General features: G+C 52.0%; 1 protein-coding gene across 1 annotated transcript in view; it reads right to left on the minus strand.

Moving 5' to 3' along the window:
• mib1 (MIB E3 ubiquitin protein ligase 1) overlaps window positions 1-21,368 on the minus strand; it is a 98,652-nt gene that overhangs the window by 50,300 nt on the left and 26,984 nt on the right. Inside the window, exons 10-12 of the mRNA XM_064346912.1 lie at window positions 16,217-16,324; window positions 13,538-13,735; window positions 8,737-8,888 (exon numbers count right to left, since the gene is read on the minus strand). Of these exons, the coding sequence (XP_064202982.1) occupies window positions 8,737-8,888; window positions 13,538-13,735; window positions 16,217-16,324 (458 nt within the window). The remainder of the gene's footprint in view (window positions 1-8,736; window positions 8,889-13,537; window positions 13,736-16,216; window positions 16,325-21,368) is intronic.

Below are 21,368 nucleotides of genomic sequence, written 5' to 3' on the forward strand. Positions count from 1 at the left end.
AGGCTCCCCTTGGCCCCCGGCGTCACCTCCAGCCCGTCCCCTCTCATCAGCCTGGCGTCCCGGTGACCCACCGAGCGCCGCGCGCGACCGCCATCCATCAGCCGCCGCGGCCGCTGCACCACCCCCGGGCATCCGCCTCGAGAGCGCAGATGACCTGTTCTTACCCATGTCTCAGCTAACAATTCTGCTTATACTTCTGGACAGAATACGAGGGGGGGGGAAAAAAGCAAGGTGACAAGGGGAATAGGGAAGAGAGAGGTGGAGGAAAGGGCGAGGGGGGTGTACACCGCGGGGTGAGGTCGGCTGCGTCTCTAAGAGGGACGCGTTCCAAAGAGACGGCGGCGAAGCGTTCCGCAGCACGATTTGTTAGGAGGTAATGATCAGATAAAGGTTCTCCTCTGGGCCTCGGCTGGCTCTCCGGCCCAGTATTAGTTTACCTGCTCGGGCTCTGTTCCCTGGTACTGCAGAGAGCTGTGGGAGAGATCCATCCTCTGCCTCTTCCAAAAAACCTTTCCTTTATTGCGCAGGGGCTCCGCATCAAAATCGAAGCCCAATGCTTTGCTAAAGCTGGTAAAATGGAACCAAATCACCTCTTCAATGGATTTGGTCCCCTTCAACCAGCTGTAGCTATGCATTGATCACTACAGGACCGGTGTGATGTCACGTCTAGCCTGGCTTTCCTCGTCCCGGGCTGTTCCTTAGGAGCGCTAACATTCGCTCCCGTTCTCCCTTGTGTTTTGTTCTTCCTTGGCGCGGACGCAGCGAATGTTTCTTGTCACAGTCTGTGTGTGTGTGTTTCTTTTCAGTCTGTTACAAAGGCCAGTGAGATTGGAGCACTGCAGTGATGAGTTTCTTCCTTCAATGGTAAAATCGAATTGATAACTTAGTCAGGCTGCACGTGTCTTTGTTTCATGCTGGATGTTTTTTTATGCGTGCTTTTCTCCTTGATGAATAAAAGAACAGCAAAACTCCAATCGGCATTATGGTCCCATTTCCTGGCTGAACGTTGACTGCGTGATTGATATTCCAAGCAGGTATTCTAAACAGTTTATAAATAGAACAGGGACATATGCACTTTGGAGAGGCACAGTACTTCAGAAGGAATGTATGGCAGCACAACAAGTACTGAAGTGAGCGTGTGGGGATGTTAACGATGCGTCCGAAAGAAGGGTGGGGTAGGCGCGAGGGCGGGATGGGGAGGGGCTCACAGTGAGATAAACACTCAGAGATAGGGGAGTCTTTTCCAGGGATCGGGGTGTTCTGAGGAGAGGCCGGATGAGTCGTTTTGCACACATACGCCACTCTGACGCACCACCCTCCCCCCCCCCCCCCCACGCGCTCGCCTTCGCGACCAGCGCGGGCTGGAGACAGAAGGCAGATGTTGTGAAGCTGGAGCTCTGGCGCACAAATCACGGGAGCAGGGCTGTGCGCAGACACTGTCATAGAGTCCTGCAGCACCTCTCTCACTGCTGCGCGCACACACACACACACACACACACACACGCGCGCAGACACACACGCGCAGATACACGCACGCACGCACGCACGCACGCACACGGCATTAAAATGTACTACAGCTCGTTATTCTGTTTCTCTCCTTTTTCATCACAAAAGGTACTCGCACACGCACGCACTCGCACACACACACTTCATTACAGCATACTACAGCTCATTTATTCTGCATTTCTCACCTATTTTAACACAAATGTACACACAGACACAAACACACAGACGTACACGCACACAAATAAATCTTGATATTCAAATAGGCTCTTCAACTGCCATTATTTCTGGGTGATATGGTTCATTTAGACCTGCATAGTGAACACACAGGCAGTCCATGAGAAGAGTACTGCAGCAGCAGCTAACTGATTCTGTTCCCTGTGTAATCCCAGTTGCCATCCATACAGCTACGCCCATCTAACCAATCAGGAGCTGAGGGAGTACAGAAACCAGGAACTCGGATCTTAGAAACCACGAGCTAAAACGCTCACACAGAATTTAGTATGGGCTCTGAGTTTGTTTGCTTAGTGTATTTGCTCGGCAGAAGGTCACATTCGGGGCAATGTGCGTCTGGAGTTTCACTGGATCAGGTTAAAAGTTTCGTTTGTGGGTGCAACAGCAACGCAGCAGCTGGGAATTAAATCTACGCCCATCAGTTCTCCGAGCTCAGCACCCCACCAAGTACAAAGCGCTGCCTCCTAGCACGCTCCGCTCCCGAGCGTCAGGCCGCCAGTTTCCGCGCGCCGCGAATTGCCTCGTCGTTCTGGTTGCTAAACGGCATAAAAACAGTTGGTTTTGTTTTAATGTACACTTTTTATTATGGCGGGGGCCGTTACGACTGCCGTCGTTTGAGGGGTCCATTAGTTCCGGGAGAAGGACCCGCTAGATTGGGGTGCGTTGATTGTTCCTCATAATCATACTGTGATACTGATAGCTCTCTTTCGCGGAAACCTGTGTGTCGGCAGGGATCTCGCGAAGGAGGCTGCGTGGTAATTAACGCGTAGGTTAGCCGATTTGTTTGCGTTTAAAAGAGGGGAAAGCTGTTAGAAAAGTAAAATAAAAAAGCGCGCGCCATCGGCTGCTGTAGGGCCTGTTTTGAGCGCTTTTATGAGTCACGCGCTATTAAGCATATTGTTTACAGTGCTGTGGCAGCACTGTCTTACAGCAGCAGTCTGCCTGCCAGAGCCTCGCTCAGATTATGGCTGACACAGGCACACGTACCCATGCACACACACACTCACATACGCAAACGCACAGGCACACACGCACACACACACACTCACATACGCAAACACACAGGCACACACGCACACACACACACTCACATACGCAAACGCACAGGCACACACGCACACACACACACTCACACACGCAAACGCACAGGCACACACGCGCACACACATACAGTATATCCAACCAGTGTAACAGACCAGGTATAATTATCTTGCTTTTTAAGTAGACAATTCCACTCCTATGATTTTGCCCACAGCGGAGCACCAAGTGCTTTCAATGTAACACACGACAAGAAAGTCGATCAGGTTTTATGCCGCTATGTTCTTTCTTTTTTTTGGTCAGGTTTTTGAGCGGTGATACAGTTTCCTTCCAATAATGCGCCCAAGCCATGTCACACAGAGGAGACCATGAAGAGAAAACTCCAGGCCTCTGAAGACCTGTCCTCACAAGAAAAGGAAACAGCAGGAAGGCAAAGTAAACAGATTGTGCTGCCAGGACATACCACCAGGAAGGCGCGCCACACAGACATATACACGCGGGCAGAAAAACTGGCACTGCTGAGAACTGGGATAAGAGAGGCAGTCCTCGGTCTCCCCGTTGCGTGCCCCATTTTTGCCCTCACAACCCCCCACACCCCCAGCCCTTCAGCACTCCCCACTCGGAAATGTGCACATGTCGGCGGCGCAGTGTGCAGGAGCGGCGAGACAGGTTAGGTACAGTGAAGCTCATAACCTCTGCTTGCCCCTCAGGCCTCCTGCAGTGCTCAAACGGCCCTACGCCGCGCCGCGCCCCCTAAACGCAGCCCGCTTCCCCTGCCCTGCCGTCAGCCGGGGGTCTGGCGTCCGCGACAGCAGCCGCGCCCCTCTAAGTTCACAAGGGGGCGCCGTTCACGCTGCGCGACAGACCGGAGGTGCCTCCCACTGCAGTCGCCGCTGCGGTATGCTCTCCAGCTGATCGCCTGGAGACACAAGCGCACTCGCAGCACTCGCTTCACATAATTCACACCGCCCCGCGAACAGAGCAGGGTTTACATCATACCGTTTACAGCAGGCGAAGAGCAGCGCTGGGGATATGCTAACTCACACACCGACTAAATGCAGAGCCACAGTCGGCTACACTCACCAGCACGGGAACAAACGGGTCCTGAAACGTATTCGCAAAGCATCCTCAACACTACAATCGTTTTTTTTTTTTTAAACACTTTGGTGGTATCAAATTGTCTTGGGTCAACGGGATTTGGATGGAGGTTGTGCCAGGGACCCGCTCTGAAGTCAAACAAAAACAGGTACGGGGAGAGGCCCTTTGATCAGCCTCTTTCCCTAACAAGCGTGACACGGGAATAAATGGAAAGGCGGGTGATTTAGAGGCTGGAATGGGTTCAGCTTTGGTGCAGTCCAGAGGGTCACTTTAATAAAACACTGTGTGGGAGCTCAGCTGGGAAATAAAAGAAAATTGTGAGAAGGGGTTGTGAAAGGCAACATATATCCTGATTTCTCAGATGAGGGGATGGAGCGCCAGACAAAACGCTTTTACTGCGCAGGAACACAATAAATAGGGATTACTGAGCGTTCTCACCTCCGCAGCCGAACCGCACAACCCAGGACCCCAAAGCCCCGCGCCCCATTTAAGCCAGGGACGCGGGAGCAAGAGGGGTTCTGGGGAACGTAGGCCCTCTCGCGCCCGAGCCCACACAATAAGCAGGACTACCCACGATGCAGACAAAAAAAAGATTTATAAGCATCTTAAATGGACCACTTTGTTTTCTTTCCTTTAAGCCATTACAGGAAGTTATGGCATTGGGGGATTGACTTCAATAGATCTCTGAGCACTGCCTTGAAATAGAATGTCAGGCAAAAGTGGCAGGCAATCCGGATTATTGCCATTGCCTGTAATTTATCAGTTGGTGTGAGGAGGGAAAAATAAACAGTCGTTCTCCTGGTTGTGCGAGTGTGGGCAGGATGTAATGGGAGACCCTCAAACCCGTGCTGTGGTCACTGCCTCATAGGGAGGAAGTGAGCTGAGGTAGGCAATGGTCCAAGCATCTGACAGAACAGCCGGGGGGGGTGGGGGGCACTGGGGGGCAGTGCATTACCCCAGGTACAGGAGAGCCAGAAGCACTGCTTCCAACATCGAGCAGCAATGCGGAGAAGGCCAGTAAAGGTCTGGGAGCTAACGTCACAGGGCTGATTGCGTATCCCAGTTTCCCCCGGTGCACCCTCGACGCGCGTTTCTAAATGGTGCATTTAATCAGCATGTGCCATCCCAAATGTTTGCTCTGGCCTGCCAGCTCCCAGAAATCCACCGCCGTACACCGGCTCTGGGCCGAGCCATAAATAGCCGCTATCAAGGACAATGGGCCCATCAGACTGCGCTGGCCAACTCGGCAAGGGTGCGTATGAGTGTGCGCGCGCGCGCGTGTGTGTGTGCGTGCAAGTGTGCGAGCGCGAGATAACCAATCGCTAAAGTCCGCACGGCGACAGGAACACGGCGGACTCTAGCGAGCGGCGTGAGAAACTGGATCACCCGTGGAGTTAATTGGGGAGCGGAAGCGGCGGCGGGCCCTGGGTGAGAATAACCGCTGCTTGCGTAAGCGCCGCCGCCGGCCCTTTCCCAGCTCCGCCCCCGCCAACGCGTCCTTAAAAAAGGGCCAATGGGAACGACGGCCGTCCAGGAAAATGGCTGACGGGAGTCCCGAGCTGGACCTCGCGCCCCGGGACGCCCCGTCGGCCTGTTCCTGCCGTGCCCCCGGCCGCCCGGAGGGGACGGGCGGAGAGCGAATCGGCCGGCGGCCGGTAAAGACGCCTCTGGGGCCGGCTCCATTCGCCAGCCCGCGCCATCGGTTGTGATCCACCTCGGTGCCGCTCGGTCAATCCTCACCCCCGTTCGGCCGGTTCGGAGCCTGCTGCAGTGATCGATGCCCAGTCAATTACCCGCTGACCCCAGAGCCAGCGCAGGCTAGCGCGTACGCGCACGCGACGACGCCGCGGCTCACACTGAACAGCAATCTCTGATGTGCTTAGAGGCTTATTCACACAGAATACTCCGTTAAAAGCGACGTCAGGCTCGGGCCAAACCTCGTTCGGATATGAATTACGTACGCCAGCAGATTTGTTTTCCCCAGTTTATTTCCTGCGAAATCCACAGATTTGAAAACTCCCAGGTTCCTGAGAAGAGACTGAAGGCGGTGGTGTGTTAAGAGATTACACGTCGTGATTACTCATTTGCTTCGCGGGTGCTTGTATCGGGTCGGGTGGGGGGGGGGGGGTGATGTGCGATGCTTGACTTCATATGTTCCCCACATCCCGGAGCCCTTCAGCAGAGCTGCATATGTGCTCGAGCAAATGACGTGCAGCGACGGCGTCCCACCAAATAAACAAGTCCTTGAGTCCTTGACCAAAAGGCTCTGGAACCGGGCCAGTCAAAGCACGCTGCACCGCAGCCCTGCACACCGCAGCCCTGCACCGCGGCACGGAGCACACCGCAGCGCTGCACCGCGGCAAACAGCCGATGGGCCCTCAGCGACACGCCGCATTCACACATTAAACGCAATTAAACGCGGACCGAACGAGACCGCGCACGGACAGGCGTTTCGACCACCTTCGACCGCACGCGCGCGGAAACAGGCCAACCTATGCAGCGTTCGGTCAGCGGGCCAGCGAAGGGTTAAACTGCGCCACCTGCGCACGGCTGATTGCGTTTCACAGCAACGGCGTACTTTAATGCCCAGAGCATGCGGCGAGCCCGCGATGCTAACTTCCCTACTGTATAACGCACGCCATTCAACTTCAGAGAGAGCCAGCCGGCCAACATCAGCGACGCGGAAACGCCTTTAAAGTGACGGAAAGCAACAAACCGCTCCGCAAAAACTCTCAGGTGGGGGAGAGAGAGAGAGAGAGAGAGAGAGGAAATTTAATTGACAAATTTGATTAAACCACGTGAAGGCCCCTCAATCCGCCGAGCGTAGAGCAGTCTTTAAAGTGACTGGTGGGAAGCGGTTACCAGCGCTGTGCGCAGAGAAGGCGAACTGCAGCTGCTTATGCAGCAGGGACTGCAGCGCTCTCAGAAATGACATTGCAACATTCTAAAGACAAAAGACGCAACTCGCCGGAATCTATCCCCCTATACGATCGGCAGTTTCCCACGCACCTTACTGAACGCGCTGCATACTGCAGCTGGCAGTTTCTCATTCGTTTCAGGTAGAAAATCTGAGCAATGAGCTTTACAGGAGACATTTAGAGCACATAACGTCCTACTGCGTCCAGGGGGAGCATAACCTTGAGCTGGATTTCAAAATTTAAAAGGCAATACTACGAGACCAGTCACGTTTCAGAAGTCCGTGTGCCAGAAACAACTTGGCACTGAAAATACACAAATGCTAAAATGATGTCAAAATGAACAGTAGTCTGATACGCCCTGCGAGCGCGAGGAGTTAATTTCAGCGCTGCTGCTGTGTGTAACACGCGGTCGGGGTAGGTAGGTACGCTGCCTGCCTGCGCTGAGCCACTGGATCCGCTTTAATGAACTGCCTCTGGAATAACGAGGGAGCTGGAAGCGCAGATTACATAAACGCTTTCATTTGAATCTTAATTTCATCTTTTGAAATTTCCGCAGCCACAGTATCTTGGCGGCGCAGGGGTGAAGCTCCGGCCCCGGCGGGCTGCAGTGTCTGCAGGTTTGCAGGGGAGCCCTCTCAATCAGCTGCTCTGGCCCGGGAAACACGGCGTGCGGACGCTCGCCCATCGATGACTTAAATTAGGCTAATCGCTGAAGGCTCCGCGGCGCTCCAGACCCCGAGCGTGACACCAGCGCTCTGGAATGCATTCTGCGTGCTGCCCTCACTTGACTAGCGCGCTTCGGGAGAAGCAGAGCTTCAGGGGAACACTTCAGGGAAGTGCATCTTTTAAACTTCTGCCCTTGGTTTATTTCTCTCCTAACACAAAACACCCAGCCACTGCCAGGTCCTCCCTCTATTCTGGACAGCGCGAGCTAGCATGTGTACCCACTGAAAAACGTGCAGCCAGCCACCGCTTATTTCCATTGAGTTATCTGCTGACTACATTTCCCAGCCGCTGCGTCGAAAGGACTACAGGCAGACTGCAGCTAACTGAATGACCTGGAGCTACCAATGCGCTACGAGACAGGGAAACTCTGCCGACCGATAGCCTTCCTCCCTGAGCGATGTTATTGGTCAGTACTGCTGCCAATCATGCGTTGCCCAGAGATGCTCCAAGCAAGAGAGGGTCACAATTTCACCCCAGACCGACAAATGCAAAAGACTAGTGGGGACAAGCCCCTGGGAAGAGGAGAAATGGCCATTTATGATGTTCTTGAATTTTAAGCCGTCTGCCCGTAGTGTTGATATCAGCAGCAGAAATGCAAACATGGTTTGTCCAAATTGGTATCCGCTTGTGAAATCTCAGCGTACCTCAACACATAATTCATTTCTTTTCCTCTAACAGTGCTGCCGAGGTCTATCATTCAGCCAGTTATATATTCTTAACATGCATTTGAGAAACTGCTGTTGTAGTAAATCTGCTACCTAATGCCACCTTTCTGTTGAGATCAGAACCACTTTAACTTATAAAAAAGCACTATTTAAATGAAAGTCACTGTCATTTTTGGAACAAATCTGTAAACCTGTTCTTCCAAGCTATCATAGCATTAAATCACTGCAATTTCACAGATCCAACTGTCATATTTTCAAACCAGAACAATGGAACTGCATTTATTAAAAGCCTACATGTAAAAATAAAAACTGAACAGTACTACTGGTGACTGCTACTACCTCTAGTGGTAAACCATCGTTACTGCAGGAGCGATACAGTCATTCAGTCAGTCAGTCAAGGTGACACTGAGTGAGGGACACAGAGCACTCAAACGTGCAGGGCTGCTTTCCCCAGTCACAGCTGAAGACCAGCACAGAACCTGACCCAGCCTGACAGCTGTAGACCCTGGTGTCTTCCACCCAGAGGCCTGCGAGGGTACGAGGGAGGGGCCTACCTGGGGTTCCCGCGTAGTGCTGCGTGGTGCAGGGCGTTGAAACCGTTGTTATTGGTGATGGTGACGTCAGCCCCCGCCTCCAACAGCACAGACAGCATGTCGTCCCGCTTCTTACTGATGGCATCGTGAAGGGGGGTGTCTCCCTCTGAGTCCTGTAGGGGCAGCAGAGAGTCAAACGCCTGCAACCGCACACTTGCAAAAGCTAATTTACAAACCAATTTCCACAGCCTCCCTCTTTCAAACTAATTCAAGAACCCAACATTTGAACAGTTATGGGAACAGTGATACAAGTAGAAACAAAGCTATTCTAAATAATTTTATGGAAAGGCAATATTTATTAAGACTCCTGATAATGACTACAACCATATTTCAGACAGTCATAAACAAGATAGCACAGGAACATAACCCATGATGAAATTATAGATTAAAAGATAGAATCTGCATTATCTAGTATAGACACTAGTCTAGTGCATCCTCTGTAGCTGCGTGCTTCATTTTATTTTTAATCTATTTTTATTCATTTAAGAATTACTTGGTCCTATGTCATGATGACTTTTACCCTGCCAGTTTCTAAAAACACTGTGCAATTCGCAATAGCAGGAAATGGAGTGGAAACTGTTGCTAGCACCACTCGGTACATTGAGCCTTTGCCTTAATATAGCTGACCACACACAGCGATGTGATAAAACTAGCTTCCTCAAACCCAAAGGCTGAACTGAAAAAGGTTGACGAAACGTGTACTGGTCTGGCACTGCGCGCTTCATTCGCAGGTTTAGTGGTGCTGTTTTTAATTGCCTGGTCTTATATGTACAAGCTATTCATCCTTCAGTTTGAAAAACAATTATAAACTAAAAAGCTTATCTTTGTTGTCTTAGGGAGATATATTATGAATAATCATCAATCCTGACGACTAAACAAGGTTCTGGATGCAGGGGGTCACCTGAAACGCAAGCGCTGTTCTGTGTACGCAGGACGTACCCTACACAATATCATATGAGCCCACTCGCGCCAAAAAAAACACAAGGGTGTCCATGCGAAAAAAGGTGAATGTTCAGGAGAGAGGCAGGACAACTGCAAAAGAGTGGATGGTGTTTTAGCAGTCCTCTGTGTCAGAAGTCTCCCCCCCCCCCACTCTCGTGTTTGGGACTGTTACCATCTCTCTCACACGTTCGCGTCTGCCAAGTGTGTGCTGCCTCTACCCAAAGAAGGCCTCGGATTCCGCGCGGCGTGGCGAGCGCTAACGCTCTGTGTCTCCGGAGCGGGGCGCAGCTGCAGTCGGTCCGGGACGTCACCAGCGAGCGGTCTGTGTGGCGGGGGGAACAGAGCTCCCCGTTGTATACAGGAGTGGCTCCCTGCCCGAAAAAGCGCCGGGCCCGCCTGGTCTGCAGGAGTCCGGGCCTGCAGGCGCTAATGTGCGTCTGGGCAGCGGCCCAAATGGACAGGGACGTTCGGGGGAGCACATTATGACGACAGCGGAGGGGAGGGGCCTGGTAACTGCTGGGGAAGGGGAGTCTGCAGCGATGGCGGCTGAGGTAGGGCTGGCTTTCAGCGTTCGTCTCAACAGCCTGCTTTTCTTTTTTTAGAAGCTGAAGTTGGGGGGCGGGGGGTGATGGGAGGAGGCATTGATTCTATCACTGCTGCCGAGCGGCTTCTTCTCCATGGAGACACCGGAACGGCGGTCCCTTCTGGACTGATCGGCAGCTGTCCTCACGGCGCGGCAGTGCCAGGGGTGGACCGAGGTCACGGCGGTCAGTCCAAACAAACCGCACGGTCGCGTTTGCGGGCTCTTCGTGGACAGCAGCGGAGGGAAACACCGCGGTTTGGAAGGACTGGCGGGAAGCGAAGGAGCGGGTAGGAGCGGGAGTCTGTCTGTCCAGGTGCACTGGTTCTTTACCTCACTTGAAGTCTTATACCACCAGAAATCTAAAATAGGCTTGCACTGTTACAAAGGCAATGCATCTGTACACAGCGCAGCCTACTAAATATATTATTCAGAGGAAAAAAGTAAATCTTCCCATTAAGTACTAAGGTGTCCGCTTCAAAGACTGTGCAGTAATTTAGCACAGGGATGTATGCCATGAAAACGGTTTATAGGATTTTGTGATTTACCATTTTTCTTTGTATTAAGTGGAGCATTTCCAGTGAACGGGTAGCCACTTCTCTGCTTCACTCCCACAGATATGCAGCTTGCAGAGAATATAACTCACAAATATCCCCTAAAAGCAAGGAGATGCCCTCGAACTCCAAAACTATTCAAAAGACAAACTGTGTTAGAGTGGTAACATCCGTTAAATGGAACATGAGGTGACAAAAACCAGTGGAATTTGCCCCAGAGTTAAACTCAGGACTCGGTCGCCACGGGCTCTCAGGCAATCTTTCAAGATTCTGTTTTAGTTGAACTGCGCCCGTAAGTCTCAAATCTAGTTTGCTCCTGCTCTAACCTAATTTGGGGTATAATTTAATCTGACTCTGGGAGTCTGTAGCAGAGGTTTCTGATTCAAACTGGAAACAAGTGAGAGGGGAACACTGACCGAGCAGCAATAGCCTATGAACGAAAAGTTCCGCAAATGTTATACATTTTTGGAGCCACACCATACACTTAGCAGAGGGTAATTCCCAATGAATGTTCAATTATACAGCCCGTAGAAGCACTAGCACAGTCCCATAGCCCATTATGGAGACGTTATTGGTTAATATAGAGCAGACATCGCACCTAATGATTACCTGATAATGGAAACTGTGGAGAAGGCTACATCTAATAAATATCTGATTACAGAGACAATAATAGGTAACGCCTAGTGCATATCTGATTATGGTAATGGAGTTTATACCTAATGAGTTTAAACCTAATGAATATCCTATCATTGAGACAGGAATGGAGGTTACACCTGATGCATATCTGATCCGAGACAGTAGTTGCAGTATCTTGTGAAGACCTCATTACAGACAGAAAGAGTGTTACAGTGGCCAGTAAAACACTGTGCGGGATGTAGCACAATGCATGATGAGATCGCATGCAGCCCAGTGGAAAATGAGACTAGCCGTCCTGCTGAGAATATAGAGAGGGCTTCCAACGGTACAATTTTCAAATAAATAATATCTCCCCGGCATTTTAAGTCTGTTATGAGATCACCACCAGCACGTTTCTTTGTGGGGAAAACCGGTTTGACAGTAAGCTGGAGTAAGAAACGAAGCAGCACATTTTGCATGTTAAACACGGTACGGTTCATATCAGTCAGAGCACAAATATTCAGAGGTCGCGGATACACATAAAGACACACTGCAGCATCGTTCAAACAGGTATGCTTCCCTGTGAATCACTTTGAAAGCTACCGACAAGCAACGGGTGGGATTCAAAGCTCCAAGTTGCACAATAAAAATGAAAAATCTGAATGATGTATTGATTGAGCACTTAGTTCGACTCCATTTAATTTTGTTGGTCTGCTGGGTTAATTAACAAATGAAACTGACAGCTGCCATTGTTCGAATGAATCTCCTGGAAAATGCAATTCCAAGCCTCAGCGGTCTGAGCCCAAGAGCTCCTTGGACAGGCTGAATTTATTGCCGTCGTCAACCATATTACATTACTTCAGCCATTACCATGTTATCCACCGGGTAACAACTTTTATTTTCATCTCAACACTGGTAAAACTGTTGCATTTGCTGTTGATGAAATAACTGTCTTGCACAAGACAAAATAAGTCAGAATTTTTGTTTCTGAATTAAAAGTATTTTTGCATTTGAACTCTTCGCTGTCTAAAAAGTCTGAACATTTGTTTGCAAAGGTATCAGAAGGTTTTAAGAAGACTAAAAATAAATCTTTGCAGGGCAGTTTCTTTTTGCATGGGTAACCAAGCACTAACCTGTGTTCATGTTTTCCCAGTTTGTTTTCCTCAGTCACACTGCACAGAATGTAGTTCCATGCTCAATGGAACAGTAGAGTGTAGTACGGTGCTCAGTGAGACAACAGTGTAGTACATACAGTGTAGTACAGTCCTCACTGAGACTGTATAGAGAGTAATGTGGGGCTCAGTGAGACTTATGCAGCATGGATCCTCACTCTGGCCTGGCAGAGTTCAGTATATGTTGGCTTTCACTGTTACTTTGCACTTAATTGATCAGTTAATGTAGGTGATCACATAGTTTACTTGGCTCAGCCGATATCTCTGGGCTAAACTGGCTGCCGCTGTAAAGTACAGCAGAACCTGCGGCTCTAAAGGACAATATCCGGGGAACCCAGTGTGTAGAGCAGTGCAGTGTGCAGTACAGTTCCTAGTGAGGGAGTTTTCAGTGTGTAGTACAGTTCCTATTGAGGGCGTATGCAGCGTGCAGTAGTTTCTTGTGAGGGAGTATGCAGTATGCAGTACAGTTCCTAGTGAGGGAGTATGCAGTGTGTAGTACAGTTCCTAGTGAGGGAGTATGCAGTGTATAGTACAGTTCCCAGTGAGGGAGTATGCAGTGTGTAGCACAGGTACCAGTGAGGGAGTATGCAGTGTATAGTACAGTTCCCAGTGAGGGAGTATGCAGTGTGTAGCGCAGTCCCCACTGAGGGAGTATGCAGTGTGTAGTACAGTTCCCAGTGGCGGAGTATGCAGTGTATAGTACAGTTCCCAGTGAGAGAGTATGCAGTGTGTAGCACAGTCCCTACTGATGGAGAATTCAGTGTGTAGTACAGTTCCCAGTGAGGGAGTATGCAGTGTGTAGTACAGTTCCCAGTGAGGTAGTATGCAGTGCGTAGTACAGTTCTCAGGGAGGGAGTACAGTACATAACACAGAGACAGCAGTAGTACAGCAGTCCTACCTGGAGACTGGGGTGGCAGCCGAAGTCCAGCAGCGTCTTCACCACCTGCAGGTGGCCCTTGTTGACGGCGATGTGCAGCGGGGTCTGCCGCCGCTTGTTTCGAGCGTTGAGGTCGGCGCCGCCCCGCTGGAGCACCTCGATCACGGAGCCCTCATCGCCGAACGCAGCGTGGTGCACCGCCCTGTCCCCGTCCTTGTCCTGTAAGGGACAAGAGACAAATCCTTTACCTCCAATAAATACTTCCTTCACATCTAGATTCCCTGGTTTGGTCCTTGGGTCGGGCCCTGCTGTAGTACTTCTGAGAAAGTTAACTGTCTCTTAATTGAATCAGTCAATGTCTAGCTGAACGACAGAATCACATAAATAATGTAGGGTATATAATTCACCATGGATATGGAGATCATCCAAGAAAATAAAAAGGCAGTGAACTACAACCATCTTGATGGGTTCCCATATAAGTGCCTTCCTCTCACTAAGTGAAAACCCTTTCATCTAGGGTTCAAACAAAACTGCTGCCTTAACTGCGGGGAAGTCACTTAATTATCAGTGATTGCAAACTGTTCTGCGGATGCAAAAATGAATAAATAAAAACATAAAAAATAACAGAATACCTGTCTAATGCAGAGCAAGTACTGAACCATTAGGATACTGAATATTCCTCAACATTGTTCAAGGGGAGGGAAAAAAACGCCTTAAATTTGCAACTCATTTTTTTAAGGGCTCGTCGTGACATTAGCAGTAAATTATGAAGACTAGACAAAAATTTACAATCATCACAAAGCAGTGATTATTTTGGGGAATACTGGCAGTGAGAGAGAAAACAGGCTTTTTTTTATTTGAAGCACGGTCTATTTTCAGTCTGACACGAGCAGCATTCTGATGGCTGCCTGCCTCGGACAACTGCCGCATGCTCTGGAACAACCAAATTAATTCTGAAAGTCGTTTGCGCTGGGCCTAGGGGGGAGGGGGGAGGGGGGAGGGAGAGGGAGAGATACATCTTTAATTCCCTCAGAAATAAACACATTCCTTGGCGCATTTTTGTCTGCGTCAACGCCCCGGAGATGTACAGTTCCGATGTGACCGCACTTCAAATGTAATTTCCGTAAAGCTACTGGGTGAATCGCTGTGCATACAGCTCTTGCTATATGCGCTATGGCAAACAAACGGCCCTGCCATTACTAGTGGCTTTCCAAATTTGGTCATTAATAAAACAAATGAAAAAATTTAAAACAGAGGGAGCCGAGTCCAAGATAAGTCCGGGAGAAGCGGCCGTCGCTCGGACGACCGCCAAGCCCTCACTCTACTCGCCCCTTCGCCTGGGCCCGTCCGTTTCAGTTCAGCGACATCAGCGGGATGCAGAGGTGACACTAACTTTACTTCTGTTTGGATAAAGGCGATGAGCGGGCCGTAAATTCCGCCCGCGGTACGCCTTGCGGCACCAGAGCTCTGGCGGCGGCGAAGTAACTGCCGTCGTGAAAGCCGTGAATAATGGGCGGTGATTACGAGCGCGGGAAGCGCCGGCGCGCCAGCGTGTCGGTGAGTAACGGCGCTCGCCCCCCCGGCCCCCGCGCCCGCTTTTACGGGCGCGCGTGACGAGCATCGGGCGGCGTGCTAATAATATTAGCACGTCGCCTCGTTTATGATACGGTGATAAAGGCCGGGGCTTCAGCCCAGTGGAGTAGGCAGTCCTCTCTAATGCCCCGGCTAAGCTCCACCCACCCCCTCAAAAAAACAAAAAAACTTACCCAAAAATGGGTCTTTCTTGTAAATGTTCACAATAACAAAGGCTACGTAAACACTGTGAATTGTGAACAGCTGGTGATACTACACACGTGTCAGCGTGCCAACATTCACGCTGGTACTAAATGGTACTACTAATAAGAACCATTCGGTTGTTACTAGTTAAAAATTACACATCAACACCACTCTTTTTTAATGATGGTATGATGTGAAAATCTGAATACTCCCTAAGCCTAGTGCGCATGGACAAGATAAAAAAAAGTAGACCTTAAAGCAAACCTGGGTCAATGAAATAACTTTTCGCATGATCACTTCTCAAAATAACCGGGATCCAATCTGCCTTGGCGGTCACAAGCTGCATGAATGGCGATGCGTGTGGCGCAGTCGTACGCGTACACCCCCGCGCGGCTGGGGGGATCGATCGCCCGCTGTGGTGCTTTGTGCACTGTGATCCCTTCTGTCTCTTACCCTCTCTGCTTTTCCCCTCTGAATGAAGCAAAAGCAAAAAAGAAGGGCAAGCTGCCTGCTGTCCCACATCATAAACCAGCGTGCCAACTCTGCAGCTAATCCGAGAGGGTGACTTCACATTTGGCCAGATCTGACAGGGACGGGCCCCAGAGACTGTGCAGGAGATGTAAATGAGGGGCAACAAATGCAAGTGTCCTGAGAGAGGACTGATGTCATTCCTGAAAAAAATATTCTTTGGATGGAAAGGAAGGAAGCTGTGGGGGGGGGGGTAAGGAGGCAAGGGGCAGGCCAGGAGAAGGGACAGAGGCACAGGGTGGAAAGCTAGGGTGGGGAAATGGGCAGGACAAGGGGTGGGGTCAGCGACAGGGGGGGGTTGGGCATGGGGACAGGGGTAGGGATGAGGGAAGGGGCGGGGCCAGGGAGAGCAGGGGGAGGGGCCGGGTGAGGGGAGAGAGGGAGCGGAACGCCTACCTCGGCCTCCAGGTCCACGTTGTGTTTGAGCAGCAGCTTGAGGACGTCGACGTGGCCGTTCTGGCTGGCCGCCTGCATGGCCGTGTGTCCAGCGCACTGCCCGTTCACCTGGAAGACACAGGCGGGCGAGCGTCAGCGCTAACCAAGCGGCGAGCGTCAGCAGCGCTAACCGAGCGTCAGCGCTAACCGAGCGGCGTGCGTCAGCGCTAACCGAGCGTCAGCGCTAACCGAGCGTCAGCGCTAACCGAGCGGCGAGCGTCAGCTCTAACCGAGCGGCGAGCGTCAGCGCTAACCGAGCGGCGAGCGTCAGCGCTAACCGAGCGGCCAGCGTCAGCGCTAACCGAGCGGCGAGCGTCAGCGCTAACCGAGCGGCGAGCGTCAGCGCTAACCAGCGGCGAGCGCAGCTACGAGCGGCTCGCGCTAACCGAGGGCGGCGTCAGCGCTAACAGCGCGGCAGCGCTAACAGCGGCTGCTAAAGCGGCGAGCGTCGCGCTAACAGCGAGCGCAGCTAAGCGCAGGCAACCGAGCGCGCAACAGCGGCGCGCGCTAACGAGGGCGAGGCACGGCGCACGCGCCGCTAACCGAGCGCACGACGGGCCAGGCTGGAGGTCAGCCTAACCGAGCGGCGAGCGGGGGCTCGGATATGGAGATTAACAGCCGGTGACATTCTCTCCCCGCCCGCACGCTTCCCGCAGTCATTCTTCTGAGGAGCAGCAGGGCCCGTTGGCACAGGCGCTGAATGGGCAGGGTGAGAGCACGCACTGTGATAGGCTGAACGCTGACCAATCTCCTGTGGGAAATTCACCTTAGAGGGCCATCCATCTTACATCAACCTCTAAGTTTCACATAAACGCCATAGATTGCTTAATACAAGGTATAACACTGCACCTCTTCATTTGGGAGTCTCTCTACGCCCTCTCCCCATCCCTCTAAGATTTAGCCTGCTTCAGCCGACGCCCGGTACCCACGAGTAACCCGAACGTGTCGACGGCAGGGCGCGGCTCCGACGGGACAGAGGAGCGTCTTTTTTCAGGGGGAGGGGAGGGAAGAGCGACATCCAGTGAAGCAGTAAAGCGTGAACGCGGCGCTCTCCCTGTGAAGACCACACTGTATTTCAGTATTAGAAGTTAACCTGAAATCGATGTGCGCTACGCATGGAGCTGCAGGTCGTGCTCAGGAGCTCTCGGTAGGTGACTCCTCTGGGGCCGGCTCTGCCACTTAGCTTTATGGTTCATTATTCCGGCCCTTAACCGGTCCTTTTATTAAATCATTCCGCATTCATTCGCGCGGTACTTTACAACGCGACAAACGCAGTGAGCGGAATGTACGAGCGCCGTGCGCTAGCGAAGGCCGCTACGGCGGCGGAGGAGGGTGGGGGGGGGGGAGCCGCCCTCCATTTGCCCGTCTCGCAGTCCCCCGCCAGCGGTCCTCCACACACGCGCTACGCCGCCACCGCTTAATCAGAGCTTTTTGTGACCCCCCCCCCACCCCCCCGCAGACATCAGCGCCCGCCGTCACGGCGCATCAGTAACAGCTGATGACCGAACGCGCGACGGAGGGACTCGAGGCTGTTCGTGCGGGACCGGGAGAGCCGTTTCGGGGCGGGGAGGGGGAGGGATGGCTGAGCTCCAGAGAGGGGACGGCTGCGCCCCTCCCGTCGCCGTGGAAGAGGAGGTATTTTTGGCAGCGCCTGATCTAGTTAAACTGGGTCCGTATCTGGGTTAGGGTGTGGGGGGGTCACGGCACGCTGGGGGGGGGACATGGCGGGCAGCACAATTAAACTGCCCCCCACACCCCCCTCCTATTATTTTCACTCTTTCGGGTTCTTTTTCCTTCCTTCCTGCTTCCGCTCCCTCGCCCTCTGCCTCTGTCGATCGACCGCGGTCGTCGTTACCCCCCCCACCCCCCCACCCCCCGCCAGTGCTTTGGCTCCAGAGGAGGTGTGGCAAACCCACAGCGTCGGTGTGCCAGAGGCTTCCCCTTTCACAAGCCTGCAGGAGTTCAGGGTCGACCCAGTGACAGGCCTGCTCCAATCAGACACCGTTATCTCCCATTTTAATAGGGAAAGAGGGCCTTATGGCTGGACTAGGAAACACAACAGAGACCTGCCTCTTCTCTATTGCTCAAAGAGGGCTGAGGTTTAAATAGCTTCCTGCTCACCAAAAAACACATCAAACTTGGAAAATTGTTTGTGTTTAATGAACAAAGGTGTTCAAACTCATTATTTAAGAGTAGAGGATACTGAAGTAAACCAACAGCTTCCACCAATTGAATTGAACTTTATAGTATTTATCCACCAATCGATGCTGGCCAGTTGCTTCTCCACAGAAGGAACAACGGTAATGGTGCAGTGATCTTTATACTGCATTTTGTAATTGCATTGCCAGTACTTCCTTGAAACTAATTGAGTTCAAACAGGAAAAGAAACTTTTTATGTTCATTTGGGCCTAAGTGTTATAATCTTCTACACCATAAGCCTACAAGACCAATCTGTGAATGCGCCAGATGACAAGAAAAATATGAAATTCTGGCAAGAAACACAAATGAAGATTTCAAAGAGCGGCGACTCCTGAAATCTGGCAGTCGGGGTCGACGGGTCGACGCGACCCGCAATCTGTCGGATCAGTAACGCGTTTCATCGCCGCGGACGGATTAAAAATACGAGAGGAAATAAGGGCGGTGATGTCACAGCGCCCACTCCTCGACCCCTTCCCCCCAAAGCGTTTCTGTGACGGGCGGACGGGCGACGGCTTGGCTGCAGCGCTCAGGCCGCTGAGGAATAACGAGCGTCCCGCGCGGATCTGCTGCATTCGCAGCTGCCAGCAAACTGCTGAGTCTCCTGCCCCAAAGCCGATATTCACGCAGCGGCGCGGAACGGCTACTGGCACCGGACCGGCGGTCACGCGCTCGCAGGAGCTAGCACACAGCTACTCCAACCAGAAAGGAAAAAAGAAACATGCAGGCAGCTCAGCGAGGCTAGTTCTGAACATGCAGGCAGAGGCTCAGCGAGGCTAGTTCTGAACATGCAGGCAGAAGCTCAGCGAGGCTAGTTCTGAACATGCAGGCAGAAGCTCAGCGAGGCTAGTTCTGAACATGCAGGCAGAAGCTCAGCGTGGCTAGTTCTGAACATGCAGGCAGAAGCTCAGCGAGGCTAGTTCTGAACATGCAGGCAGAAGCTCAGCGTGGCTAGTTCTGAACATGCAGGCAGAAGCTCAGCGTGGCTAGTTCTGAACATGCAGGCAGAAGCTCAGCGTGGCTAGTTCTGAACATGCAGGCAGAAGCTCAGCGAGGCTAGTTCTGAACATGCAGGCAGAAGCTCAGCGTGGCTAGTTCTGAACATGCAGGCAGAAGCTCAGCGTGGCTAGTTCTGAACATGCAGGCAGAAGCTCAGCGAGGCTAGTTCTGAACATGCAGGCAGAAGCTCAGCGAGGCTAGTTCTGAACATGCAGGCAGAAGCTCAGCGAGGCTAGTTCTGAACATGCAGGCAGAAGCTCAGCGAGGCTAGTTCTGAACATGCAGCAGATACTCATGAAAGGAATCGAAACATGCAGGCAGAAGCTCAGCTGGGCTAGTTCTGAACATGCAGGCAGAGCTCAGCGGGCTGGTTCTGAACATGCAGGCAGAAGCTCAGCGAGGCTAGTTCTGAACATGCAGGCAGAAGCTCAGCGAGGCTGGTTCTGAACATGCAGGCAGAAGCTCAGCGTGGCTAGTTCTGAACATGCAGGCAGAAGCTCAGCGAGGCTAGTTCTGAACATGCAGGCAGAAGCTCAGCGAGGCTGGTTCTGAACATGCAGGCAGAAGCTCAGCGTGGCTAGTTCTGAACATGCAGGCAGAAGCTCAGCGAGGCTAGTTCTGAACATGCAGGCAGAAGCTCAGTAGGCTAGTTCTGAACATGCAGGCAGAAGCTCAGCTGCTGGTTCTGAACATGCAGGCAGAAGCTGGCGAGTGGTTCTGAACATGCAGGCAGAAGCTCGCGAGGCTGGTTCTGAACATGCAGGCAGAAGCTCAGCGTGGCTAGTTCTGAACATGCAGGCAGAAGCTCAGCGGGCTAGTTCTGAACATGCAGGCAGAAGCTCAGCGGGCTGGTTCTGAACATGCAGGCAGAAGCTCAGCGGGCTAGTTCTGAACATGCAGGCAGAACTCAGCGGGCTAGTTCTGAACATGCAGGCAGAAGCTCAGCGTGGCTAGTTCTGAACATGCAGGCAGAAGCTCAGCGAGGCTAGTTCTGAACATGCAGGCAGAAGCTCAGCGAGGCTGGTTCTGAACATGCAGGCAGAAGCTCAGCGAGGCTAGTTCTGAACATGCAAGCAGAAGCTCAGCGTGGCTAGTTCTGAACATGCAGGCAGCTCAGCGTGGCTAGTTCTGAACATGCAGGCAGCTCAGCGAGGCTAGTTCTGAACATGCAGGCAGAAGCTCAGCGAGGCTAGTTCTGAACATGCAGGCAGAAGCTCAGTGTGGCTAGTTCTGAACATGCAGGCAGAAGCTCAGCGTGGTTAGCTTTTTTCACTGGTGCGCAGATTAATCGCTGGGGAAGGCCAGGTGACTAATGGATATGCGCTTTTAACCGGATCTGCGTGGTGTTTGGGTGAGACGGGGCGGATGCACCTGCAGATGCAGCCTGGCAGCGGCGGGCGAGACGCGTGGGCAGGCGTACAGCTGCATGCAGACGCAACAACGGCGTGCGCATGCGAGCAGCTGCCCTGCGTAAGCGTGCATAGCGGGAAATCACGCTAACTTTCAGCGAGCATTTCAGAGGTCCCTTAGGTCTGTCTGTGTTAGGCAGTGTATCCACTCAATGACGATTTCAAACAGCTCAGCTCATCAAAAAAAAAAAATTGGGGGTTGAGTGCTTTTACTTTTTAGTAAGAAAATGCTAATGCACACCTGTAAATTCAATGCATTTGTGTTTTGTAATACAAAAGCAAGACAAAACATTGCAAAAGAGGCTTGAAGCATTATGATTTAAAGTCCGTTATGGCTACCCTCAAAGAAAGAAATAACGACCGTCTAAAAATGCATTTTTATCTCTTATTGGAAAATGCTGCGCCCATCCCTGCGTTTGGGGTCTCTGGTTACGAGGTGGTCTTGTTTGGGAGGGACAGAAAGAGGCTCTGTTTCCTTTAGAAAACCCCGGGCCGCTGGAAGAGGATGC

The sequence above is a fragment of the Anguilla rostrata genome, chromosome 8 (genome assembly GCF_018555375.3).
Source record: "Anguilla rostrata isolate EN2019 chromosome 8, ASM1855537v3, whole genome shotgun sequence".
Lineage (NCBI taxonomy): Eukaryota > Metazoa > Chordata > Actinopteri > Anguilliformes > Anguillidae > Anguilla > Anguilla rostrata.